This window comes from Pristiophorus japonicus, chromosome 6 (assembly GCF_044704955.1).
Source record: "Pristiophorus japonicus isolate sPriJap1 chromosome 6, sPriJap1.hap1, whole genome shotgun sequence".
Classification (NCBI taxonomy): domain Eukaryota; kingdom Metazoa; phylum Chordata; class Chondrichthyes; family Pristiophoridae; genus Pristiophorus; species Pristiophorus japonicus.
In genome coordinates, this window is record NC_091982.1 from 198,451,438 (window position 1) to 198,463,236 (window position 11,799).

The window sequence follows — 11,799 nt, forward strand, 5'->3', positions numbered from 1 at the left end:
AAGTCAGGAGTGTGATGGAATACTCTCCACTTGCTTGGATGAGTGAAGCTCCAACAACACTCAAGCTCGACACTATTCAGCAAAAAAAGAGGCCCGCTTGATTGACACCCCATCTACCATCTTAAACATTCACTCCCTCCTCCACCAACAGACCGTCGCTGCAGTGTGTACCATCTACAAGATGCATTGCAGCAACTTGCCATGGCTTCTTCGGTAGCGCCTCCCAAACCCACAACCTCTACCACCTAGAAGGACAAGGGCAGCAGACGCATGGGAGCACCATCACCTGCAAGTTTCCCACTAAATTACACACCATCCTGACTTGGAAATACATCGCTGTTCCTTTGGCGTCGCTGGATTAAAATCCTGGAACTCCCTCCCTAACAGCACTGTGGGAGTACCTTCACAAGGACTGCAGCAGTTCAAGGCAGCAGCTCACCATCACCTTGTCAAGGGCAATTAGGGATGGGCAATAAATGCTGGCCCTGCCAGCAACACCCACATCCCGGAATGAATTAAAAAATAACATTGAAGAATTTCAACAGGAGCATTCACATTCTGACTATTATGAACTACAATGGTGTAGTGGGATATATACAGATACTGTTGAAAATCATTAGCAATTTTCTTGTGTAGTAACTAGACAGATTTTCATGAGTATGAGCTTGTGCATAGCATACAGTGAATATGAAAATATTTGTGTAGCTATTTGTAATGAACACAGTCAAGACTGCACTTATGTGTAAGTATCTGCACAGCACAACATGTGTGGTTGGGCCCAACTATCAACGCGCCTCATTAACTTTTACAATATCTGCTGAAACATATATTCTGGATTTATCAATACAAGTAAATAATTAATGCAAATTTTTAAACTTCTAGTAATAGACATGCAAATAAAAATCAACTCTGGTTGCAAAATGCATTCATTTTATTACAGTACATCCACAACTGATAACATGGAATGCAGGTATATTGTAAAAAAAAATGCAGTTCACAGAACTGTAGTTATCTCAGTTAAGTGGGCAATTCTGTGGTTTCGGGTCTCAATTTTACAGACCTTTAAAATCTAAATGACCTCGTCCTTAAGAACACAGGACCTTTCTTGACACCAGCTCACTAAGAAAGCCAGGGTCAATTACTTCGAGCCTGTAGAAAGAAGAGCAATCATCCCCGACGAAACACAGATGGACAGGATGTAGTTTCTGAGAGTACAATTAAGGAATACAGATTTGATACAAAAACTTATGACAATTTATATCTGAAGAGAAGGACTGAATTACTTTTCTCAGATCAACACAGGTAATAACTTTTTTTGTGGAATTTGATACCCCTTTAGTTGTCGTCCCATCTATTTTTCAGAGGCTATACTATTCTAATGTGTGATTGCGGACACAATGCTATTACAATCACAGATCAAAATGACCAGTCTTTATTTGATAAGTACATTATTCTCTAATTTCAACAATGGAACAATTACAAGTCAATCTGCAAGTTTCAAATTCACCAATGGGGGAAAAAAATTAAGTTTATTGTGCTGTAATGAAATCTGCAATATGGACTGCTGTCTGATGATAGGCATAAATTTGTAGACTGATAATTATTGGCCTTCAGTACACTTAGCAGGACCTCTAACCTATTGAAATCAGTAGGGAAAGAAAAATGCATCCTCACCTATTCCTGCTATACTTCAGCTCCAAACAGTGCCATCATTATGGCTGCCAGGGAATGCTACAACCATCAACAGTGAACGTGTACACCAATTTAAAGGAAAGAGTGATGCACACAAAGACAGCACTTCCAAAATGGATGAAATCAACGAGCATGTATTTGAAACCAAATTATTGGATGGTCACCTTCAAACTACCCATCAATGTAACCGTTTTGCCCTTTATAAGTTAGCCATAATTTGATTTTCTAACTTCAATTATCCTAATTTTTCATTCTTGAGCACAGCATCAATTTTTCACAAACACAAATAAACGCAAGCTGTTGTTAATATCAGCATTAAAAAAAGGATACACTGTTGGATTGAAATTCTTCAGTATAAAGAATGAAGCAATGATCACTATAACCAGAAACAAGGTATTGTTGTAAAAGATCGAAAAGGTTGTAGCTTCGTAGTCAGCCACTTCATTCTTTTTCCACAGAATTCTATTGGGGGAGAAAAAAACCAAGCTTTTAATTATGACACGCTAGAGCCATAGATACGTACCTAGAAAAAATACATGTAAATGCTACACGTGGGGTCAAAATTAATTTGCGCCCAGAAACGGGTGCACAGGGGACGCTGGAAACGAACCCTGTGCCTGAATAGATAGGCCCGAGGCGCACCCAATATTGGGCCTTGAGCCTCATCATCGAATGGTGAGCTGCAAAAGAGACTTGCATTTATATAGCACCTTTTACGACCACCAGACATCCCAAAGCGCTTTACAGCCAATGAAGACGACCCCTAATGGCGTCCCTAGTCAGTTCGCCAATGAAGAGGCCTTGAAGATTGGGCCTATACACTGGCAGTGTCCCTGCCACAAATTTTTGAAGGGGACCAGGAGATGAGAGTGATCGGGAGGGAGGGCAGCAGAGACTGGGATTAGGGAGCTCTCGTGCTTCTCCTGGCTCCACATTCATGTAAGTATTTTTTAACAAACTTATCTGCGGCGAACCCTTTAAGAACCACCTGTTAGGCCACATGTAGACCTGGTTTTCCCGAATGCAGCCGATTGCAGAAACTAAAGTTTCATCTGCTATAGACCAACAACCGCACTAGTGTCAATTGTTTCCACTTCTCCCACCAGCCATTTTTACAGCTTCTCTGGGTGATATTGGCATTTTGTAAAAAGTGTAATAATGTCCTTAAGAAACCAAACTGACAATGCCAAATTCATTTGACATTCATTCTATGAGCCTGGACTGGATTCAAAGCCAGAACCTAGAAGGGTAAAGGAATAGTACAACAACCCACTGCACCATCCCGGCTCCATACCACTGTAGAAAGTAACAAAATCGACCCTCTCTAAATAGGGCTGTTTTCTCTATAACTAGGAGTTAAAGAATTGGAATTAGGTGATCAGGTGATGGAACAAGGGTTACTGTCCTTTATTCCCTTGAATGTTTTCAGACTGGCAGCTAGGTACTAAAGCATAGAGCACCAAAATGGTACTGAGATTCATAATAGCATCCTGTATAGAATAAATTAGTGGTGTTGGAGGTATAATTTTTACATAAATGGTGGTGCAGCTTCAAGACGAGACAGAATGTTACGCATCCAACTTTAAATTGAGAACAGAATTTAGTACAGAATAGCAGAACCATTTTGGTATCTACCCCCACCTAAACTCAACAGACAACCACAAACGGCTGAAACAAACAGCTCAAACCAGGTTACGAAATGGCTGCTCTCTTAAGACCAGATGGTCTTTGCTTCAAAAAAAGATTCCTAGTACTGCAACAGATAGCCTAACTTTGCACACATTACAATTTTACATCCAAGAAATTTAATTTGCAAAAGTTTCGACTTTTAAGACAGTATCTGCTATATAACTTTCAAAATCTAAAAAAAATACCTTTCATCCTTTTCTTTGCGAGACATCTTCCTGTTGTCAGCCTCTGACAGTTTCCGAGTGACCTCCTTAGAAACTGCGTCTTCTCTTTTCTGCGCCACCCTAGACATACAGATCTCTGTTAACAATGCGACACTGCAACACAACATCTGGAAAATTGTGCAATATTTCTCCAGAAATTACTTACTTGTGTTTCAGAACAAACTTTACATTTTTGTAAGCAAATGCCACAAGATAGGTACTGACAAGAGTCATCACACAATACAGAACCGCAGACTGGACAAGGTCCATGTGCCAGATCCTCCAGTAGAGCCCTGAAGGACAAAGTTTTGAGATCATTACTCTTAGAATTGAGAATACACATCACCAGATACTGACTTACAGCAGTGAAGAAAAGACAATAGAGTCAGAATTTCAACTCTGCCTACAGTAAATTAAATCGGTATTTTAAACACTTTTGTCCCACATCAGTCTATTCTCAGACAGTCCTGAAAGTGTGAAAATTATGATTTCTTCCTTACCTTGAGGAAATATTCAAAATCCTTTCTCCACTAATTCTTCTATGTGCGAGTTGAGTTCAAGTTTAATTTAGAATTAAAAATTCCAAGAAGAATTTAGAATCCAAAGTTTTAATTTTAACTTTTAAGTCCTCAGCTCCAAGGATGCAAGTGTAAAATTTCTGATAAGATGTTTATAAATATGAACAAAGTTCTGTTAGTGTGTCTTTATCTGAGTATAGTTCCAAAACAAAGATTTGGCTGATCTTTACTCACAGTTGGGGAATGGAGGAAAGGGAAATGGTACAAATTTATTTGTACAGCGAAAATGTTATTCTTCAGAAAAGTAAGTTTCTAAATTCTGCAAACATCTGTATAAACATGCATGGATTACACCAAATAAATAAATTACTCTGGAAAATTTATAAAAGAGCTATGTTATTTCATAAAAGCGGATTCTGAAGAAACAGAAAACAGCATAACTGATGAATATTTTCTGTATGCTGGCTAAAAGTGCTTTATGGAATAGATTACTAAAAAAAAATCAAAACATTACTTACAATAATGCTACCCCCAATACCTATGCAATGACATTTTGTAAATGGGGCACTCAGAATCAAATAAATGTTAAATACTGCTGCAGCACATAATGCCAGCAATTTCTGTTGGACGCCACTCATCTATAAGTTGCTCCATGGCAACATATCTGTAAACATAGGGTCAAGAGTCATGTGGTTGCCAAAGACACACAGCGATAGCTCTCCATTACCATCCCAAATATGTAATTGTCATATTGTACAAATGGCTGGCTGACTTTAAGTCATAGACGAGTCTGTGCTTTTTACAGTTCTATATTAGAAAAGATCAAAATCATGATCCCCATGCCTTTGCACTGGATCCCATTTCCTTCCTGGATGCCTGTTTAAGCTCAATCATAAAGCTTATAACCAGTGTTTCGCACAACCTAAACAGACTGATCAGATCCAGTCCATCTCAAAACAACCTCTGAAATGTCGCCATTTCCATCATGGCCTTATCCTCATTCATGCCTTTGCCACCTCCAAATTATGTTTTTTCTAAGGCCCTCCTCCGGAGTGCCATATTCTGTAAACTCCACCACCTGGATCCCATCTCACTCTCCTATTACCCCTCCCTGCCAAGCTCCATTGGTGCTCCCCTTCCCTTGTGCATTGACTTTAATAATCCTCATCTACAGAACCCTCCATGGCCTCATTGCTCTTTAACTTTATAACCTTCTCTAGCCCCACATTTCAACATGCATTCTTTCATCTCTGGTCTCATGAGTATTTCCTTCCCCTCTGCTTTAGTTAGCATCACCATCCTCAATCACTTTGCCACCACAAACACATGAACTTTCCTCCTTAAAACCCATCTATATTGCTAAATCGCTCCCCACCATCAAAAACGTAGAAATCTACAGCACAGAAGGCGACCATTTCAGCCCACTGTGTCCGCGCCGGCCGACAAAGAGCCACACGGCCCTCGGTCAGCAGCCCTGAAGGTTACATATAAACCTATGAACAATGAAGGAAAGGCAAAGAGAATCCGGACCAACCAGTCTGCCCCACACAAGTGTGACACCCCATGCATCACAACATTTTACACTCCGCCCCAACCGGAGCCATGTGATCTCCTGAGAGGCAAAAAAAAAGATAAAAACCCAGGCCAATTGGGGGAAGAAAATATGGGAAAATTGCCCTCCGAACCATCAAGGCAATCGAAACTAGTCCAGGAGATCACCCTGGCCGTATTGGATTCCCTGAAGTACTTACCATCGTATCTGCGCCAGCCAACAAGAGGTCTAATCCCACTTACCAGCTCTAGGTCTATAACCCTGCAGGTTACGGTACTTCAAGTGCCCATCCAAACACCATTTAAATGCGGTGAGGGTTTCTGCATTCACCACCCTTCCAGACAGTGAGTTCCGGACCCCCACAACCCTCTGCGTAAAGAAGCTGCCCCTAAAATCACCTCTAACCCTTCCACCAACCACTTTAAAATTATGCCCACTCATAATTGACCCCTCCACCAAGGGAAATAGGCCCTTGCTATCCACTATATCCAGACCCTTCAAAATTTTATACACCTTAATGAGGTCTCCTCTCAGCATCCTCTGTTCCAATGAGAACAAACCCAGCCTATCCAATCTGTCCTCAGCTACGATTCTCCAATCCAGGCAGCACCCTCATAAATCTCCTCTGCACCCTCTCCAATGCAATCACGTCCTTCCTATAATACGGCGACCAGAACTGTACGCAGTACTCCAGCTGTGGCCGAACCAGAGTATTATACAATTTAAGCATAATGTCCCTGCTCTTATATTCTATGCCTCGGCCAATAAAGGCAAGCATTCCGTATGCCTTCTTAACCACCTTACCTGCTACTTTCAGGAATCTGTGGACAAGCACTCCAAGGTCCCTTTGTTCATCTACACTTCTAAGTAGGCTACTATTTAATGTGTAAACCTTTTCCTTATTAGCCCTCCTCATTACCTCACATTTCTCTGAAATAAATTCCATTTGCCACTGCTCTGCCCACCTGACCAGTAGATTGATATCCTCCTGCAGTCCATGACTTTCTTCTTCATTATCAACCACACAGCCAATTTTAGTGTCACCTGCAAACTTCTTAATCATAGCCCCTATATTCAAATCTAGATCACTGATGTATACCACAAAAAGCAAGGGACCCAGTACTGACCCTGCGGAACCTCACTGGAAACATCCTTCCAGTCACAAAAACATCCATTACCTTTTGCTTCCTGCCTCTAAGCCAATTTTGGATCCAACTTACCACTTTGCCCTGGATCCCATGGGCTTTTACTTTCGTAACCAGTCTGCCATGTGGGACCTTATCAAAAGCTTTGCTAAAGTCCATATACACTACATTGTACGCACTACCCTCATCGATCCTCCTCGAAAAATTCAATTAGTTTAGTCAAACATGATCTTCCCTTAACAAATCCATATTGACTGTCCCTGATTAATCCTTGCCTTTCTAAATGTCCATTTATCCTGTCCTTCAGGAATTTTTCCAATAATTTTCTCACCACTGAAGCTAGGCTGACAGGCTTATAATTACTCAGCCTATCCTTTTCTTCCTTCTTAAACAAGGGTACCACATTAGCAGTCCTCCAGCACCATGCCTAAATCCAAAGAGGACTGGAAAATGATGGTCAAAACCTCTGCTATTTCCTCTTTTGCTTTGCTCAACAGCCTGGGATGCATTTCATCCGGGCCTGGGGACTTATCCACTTTCAAAGCTGTTAAACCCCTTAATATCTCCTCTCTTGCTATGTTTATTTCATCCAGAATTTCACACTCGATAGCAGTATTTGCATTGTCCCTTCCCTTTGTGAAAACAGACTCAAAGTATCAATTAAGAACCATACCAACATCTTCCGCCTCCACACAGAGATTACCCTCGGTCTCTAATAGTTACCCTTTCTTTAGTTATCCTCTTGCTCTTAATATATTTATAGAACCACCCACCCTTTTCTTCAACGACTGTCTGTCCAACCTGTGACAGAGAATGTAATTCCCGTATTGGACTGTTCAGTCACCTAAGAACTCACTTTTAGAGTGGAAGCAAGTCTTCCTCGATTTCGAGGGACTGCCTATGATGAATATATTTATAGAACATCTTTGGGTTTTCCTTAATTTTACTTGCCAAGAATTTTTCATGCTTTCTTTGCATTCCTAATATCCTTTTTAATTTTACCTCTGAACTTTCTATATTCCTCCAAAGATTCTACAGTATTTAGCCATCAGTATATGACATAAGCTTCCCTTTTTTTTCTTTGTCCTCCCCTGTAAGTCCCTAGATATCCAGGCGACTCTATTCCCGCCCTTTTTCTTTAAGGGCACATGTTTGGCTTGAGCCCTCCGGACCTCCTCCTTGAATGCCTCCCACTGTTCCGACACTGATTTACCTACAAGTAGCTGTTTCCAGTCCACTGTGGCCAAATCACTTCTCAACTTAGCAAAGTTAGCTTTTCCCCAATTTGGGATTTTTATTCCTGGTCTATCCTTGTCCTTATCTATCACTACCTTGAATCTGACTGAATTATGGTCACTGGCACCCAAGTGCTCTCCCACAGATACCCCTTCCACCTGCCCAGCTTCATTCCCCAAAACTAAATCCAGTTTTAGCTTAGATCGAACGCCCAACTATGAAGCAATTGAGCTTTTTGTTATGTTAAAGGCACAAATATAAATTGCTAAAAATGTATGAGTTGATTTCATTAAAAGAGTTTTTAAAAACCAAGAAATCAATCTCATCACATCATAGGCAGTCCCTCAGAATCGAGGAAGACTTGCTTCCACTCTAAAAATGAGTTCATAAGAACATAAGAATTAGGAACAGGAATAGGCCATCTAGCCCCTCGAGCCTGCTCCGTCATTCAACAAGATCATGGCTGATCTGGCCGTGGACTCAGCTCCACTTACCCACCAGTCCCCATAACCCTTAATTCCTTATTGGTTAAAAATCTATCTATCTGTGATTTGAATACATTCAATGAGCTAGCCTCAACTGCTTCCTTGGGCAGAGAACGTCACAGATTCACAACCCTCTGGGAGAAGTAGTTCCTTCTCAACTCAGTTTTAAATTGGCTCCCCCGTATTTTGATGCTGTGCCCCCTAGTTCTAGTCTCCCCGACTAGTGGAAACAACCTCTCTGCCTCTATCTTGTCTATCCCTTTCATTATTTTAAATGTTTCTATAAGATCACCCCTCATCCTTCTGAAGTCCAACGAGTAAAGACCCAGTCTACTCAATCTATCATCAAAGTGCAACATCCCCACCGACACCTGGGAGTCCTTGGCCAAAGACCGCCCTAAGTGGAGGAAGTGCATCCGGGAGGGCGCTGAGCACCTCGAGTCTCATTGCCAAGAGCATGCAGAAATCAAGTGCAGGCAGCAGAAAGAGCGTGGCTGAACAGTCCAAGAAACACAGTCCCTGTCATAGGTGGGACAGACAGTCGTTGAGGGAAAGGGAGGGTGGGACAGATTTTCCGCACGCTCTTTCCGCTACCTGCACTTGATTTCTGCATGCTCTCGGCAATGAGACTCGAGGTGCTCAGCGCCCTCCCGGATGCACTTCCTCCACTTAGGGCGGTCTTTGGCCAAGGACTCCCAGGTGTCGGTGGGGATGTTGCACTTTATCAGGAGGCTTTGAGGGTGTCCTTGTAACGTTTCCTCTATCCACCTTTGCCTCATTTGCCGTGAAGGAGTTCCAAGTAGAGCGCTTGCTTTGGGAGTCGCGTGTCTGGCATGCGGACATTGTAGCCTGCCCAGCGGAGCTGATGTGGTCAGTGCTTCAATGCTGGGGATGTTAGCCTGGTTGAGGTCTATCCTCCCAGGGGATTTGCAAGATCTTGCGGAGACATCGTTGGTGGTATTTCTCCAGCGACTTGAGGTGTCGACTGTCGACAGCCCTGTAGATCATGAGTTTGGTGGCAGATTTAACATGCACTAATACAGGAAGAATCTGTGTCCTGCAACAGGATCACATTATCAGCATGGATTTATGAAAGGGAAATCATGCTTGACAAATCATCTAGAATTTTTTGAGGATGTAACTATTAAAGTGGATAAGGGAGAACCAGTGGATGTGGTGTATTTGGACTTTCAAAAGGCTTTTGACAAGGTCCCACACAAGTGTGCAAAATTAAGGCACATGGGATTGGGGATAACGTACTGACGTGGATAGAGAACTGGTTGGCAGACAGGAAGCAAAGAGTGGGAATAAACGGGTCCTTTTCAGAAGAGCAGGCAGTGACTAGTGGGGTACCGCAAGGTTCAGTGCTGGGACCCCAGATATTTACAATATACATTAATGATTTAGACAAAGGAATTGAATGTAATATCGCCAAGTTTGCAGATGACACTAAGCTGGGTGGCAGTGTGAGCTGTGAGGAGGATGCTAAGAGGCTGCAGGGGGACTTGGACAGGTTAGCTGAGTGGGCAAATGTATGGCAGATGCAGTATAATGTGGGTAAGTGTGAGGTTATCCACTTGTGGCGGCAAAAACAGGAAGGCAGATTATCTGAATGGTGACAGATTAGTAAAAGGGGATGTGCAGCGAGACCTGGGTGTCATGGTGAATCAGTCATTGAAAGTTGGCATGCAGGTACAGCAGGCAGTAAAGAAAGCAAATGGCATGTTTGCCTTCATAGCAAGAGGATTTCAGCATAGGAGCTGGGAGGTCTTGCTGCAGTTGTACAGGGCCTTGGTGAGACCATATCTTGAGTACTGTGTGCCGTTTTGGTCTCCTAATCTGAGGAAGGACATTCTTGCTATTGAGAGAGTGCAGCGAAGATTCACCAGACTGATTCCTGGGATGGCAGGACTGACATAAGAAAGACTGGATTGACTAGGCTTATATTCAATGGAATTTAGAAGAATGAGATGGGATCTCAGAAGCATATAAAATTCTGACAGGATTGGACAGGTTAGATGCAGAATGTTCCCGATGTTGGGGAAGTCCAGAACTAGGGGTCACAGTCTAAGGATAAGGGGTAAGCCATATAGGACCGAGATGAAGAGAAACTTTTTTACCCAGAGAATTGTGAACCTATAGAAGTTGTTGAGTCCAGTTCATTGGATATATTCAAAAAGGAAGTTAGATGTGGCCCTTGCGGCTAAAGGGATCAGGGGGTATGGAGAGAAAGCAGGAATGGGGTACTGAAGTTGCATGATCAGCCATGATCATATTGAATGGTGGTGCAGGCTCGAAGGGCCAAATGACCTACTCCTGCACCTATTTTCTATGTTTCTAATCACCATTGTGTGCGAATAAAATGTGCACAATATGCTTAAGTAATTGTTCAATTCTTGCCCCAAGCTATTCAACGTGTATTCCTCGTTTTATACCTTTAAATCACCTTTGCTTCTTTTCCCGCTTCATACTATATATTTGGGGAATAATCTAGCAATAACTGGCCCACTGGCTGGAGATGAGGAGCCCGGTTGCCTGGCGGTTCAGCAGACCTGGCGGCGCCTGGTGTACTCGCACTGCCACATCACCAAACCCGAGGGACGAGGCCCCGTCCTCCGTATCCTTCCACTCACCCTCCCATTGCTCCCCGCACCAAGCTGGATGAAGCAGCGAGGACCCGCCGGCCGCCGCTCTCCCTCCCGCCGGCCGGTCGGCCGCTTGGTGTCTGCGGGCAGCATCGGCTCCGCTGGCCCCGTCCTCCCCCGGCTACTTACAGATGGGAATGGCCGACACAATGAATGCGTTTCCGTAAAAGAGTGCGGATGATTTGGCCGAGACATTTCTGCTGAAATCCTGCAGCAGTAAGTCCTCCTCCGACTGCTGCTTGCTGCTGCCTTTGGGCGCCATCGCTCCACGTCCGCAGGACGAGTCCTCCCAGAGAGCCGTCAGCACTCCAAGCCGGCCCACAGTCCCCCGCGGCACCCGACCCTTCACCCCTGACCCCGGCACCACCGCAGTTACAGGAGAAGGTCAGCGAGAGCTTGTTCCATAACTAATACCATCAGAACTGCCATTAACAAAAAATACTCATCAATTCGAAAAACGTTGATACATACCATGATGCTTTCAGTTTCCGATATGGTCACGGAGTGAAGCTGAATAGACTGCCGCCATATTTACTACAGGCACAAAATGCTACAACTATTTTTGTAGACAACGTTAATCAAGTTGTCTGGTTAAAGGGGGACACACTCCAGACACTTTCAAAGAAGTGTTCCC

At 43.1% G+C, this 11,799-nt stretch overlaps 1 protein-coding gene across 1 annotated transcript; it reads right to left on the minus strand.

The window, feature by feature from the left end:
• Positions 1–913: 913 nt before the first annotated feature.
• On the minus strand, positions 914–11,475 carry ssr3 (signal sequence receptor, gamma). Its single transcript, XM_070883539.1, has 5 exons — positions 11,295–11,475; positions 3,751–3,877; positions 3,567–3,665; positions 2,023–2,154; positions 914–1,205 (listed from the first exon to the last, which is right to left on the minus strand). Exons 1-5 carry the CDS (start codon positions 11,425–11,427, stop codon positions 1,139–1,141), a joined length of 558 nt encoding a protein of 185 aa, XP_070739640.1. The 5' UTR covers positions 11,428–11,475; the 3' UTR covers positions 914–1,138.
• Positions 11,476–11,799: the final 324 nt, after the last annotated feature.

Coding starts and splice junctions, on each gene's coding strand:
- ssr3 (XM_070883539.1), bottom strand. CDS start 11,427: ATGGCGCCCAAAGGCAGCAGCAAGCAGCAGTCGGAGGAGGACTTACTG. Junction 2,155..3,566: donor CGCAAAGAAAAGGATGAAAG/GTATTTTTTTTA, acceptor CTCCCCCAATAG/AATTCTGTGGAAAAAGAATG. Junction 1,206..2,022: donor AAGAATTTCAATCCAACAGT/GTATCCTTTTTT, acceptor TTGTACTCTCAG/AAACTACATCCTGTCCATCT.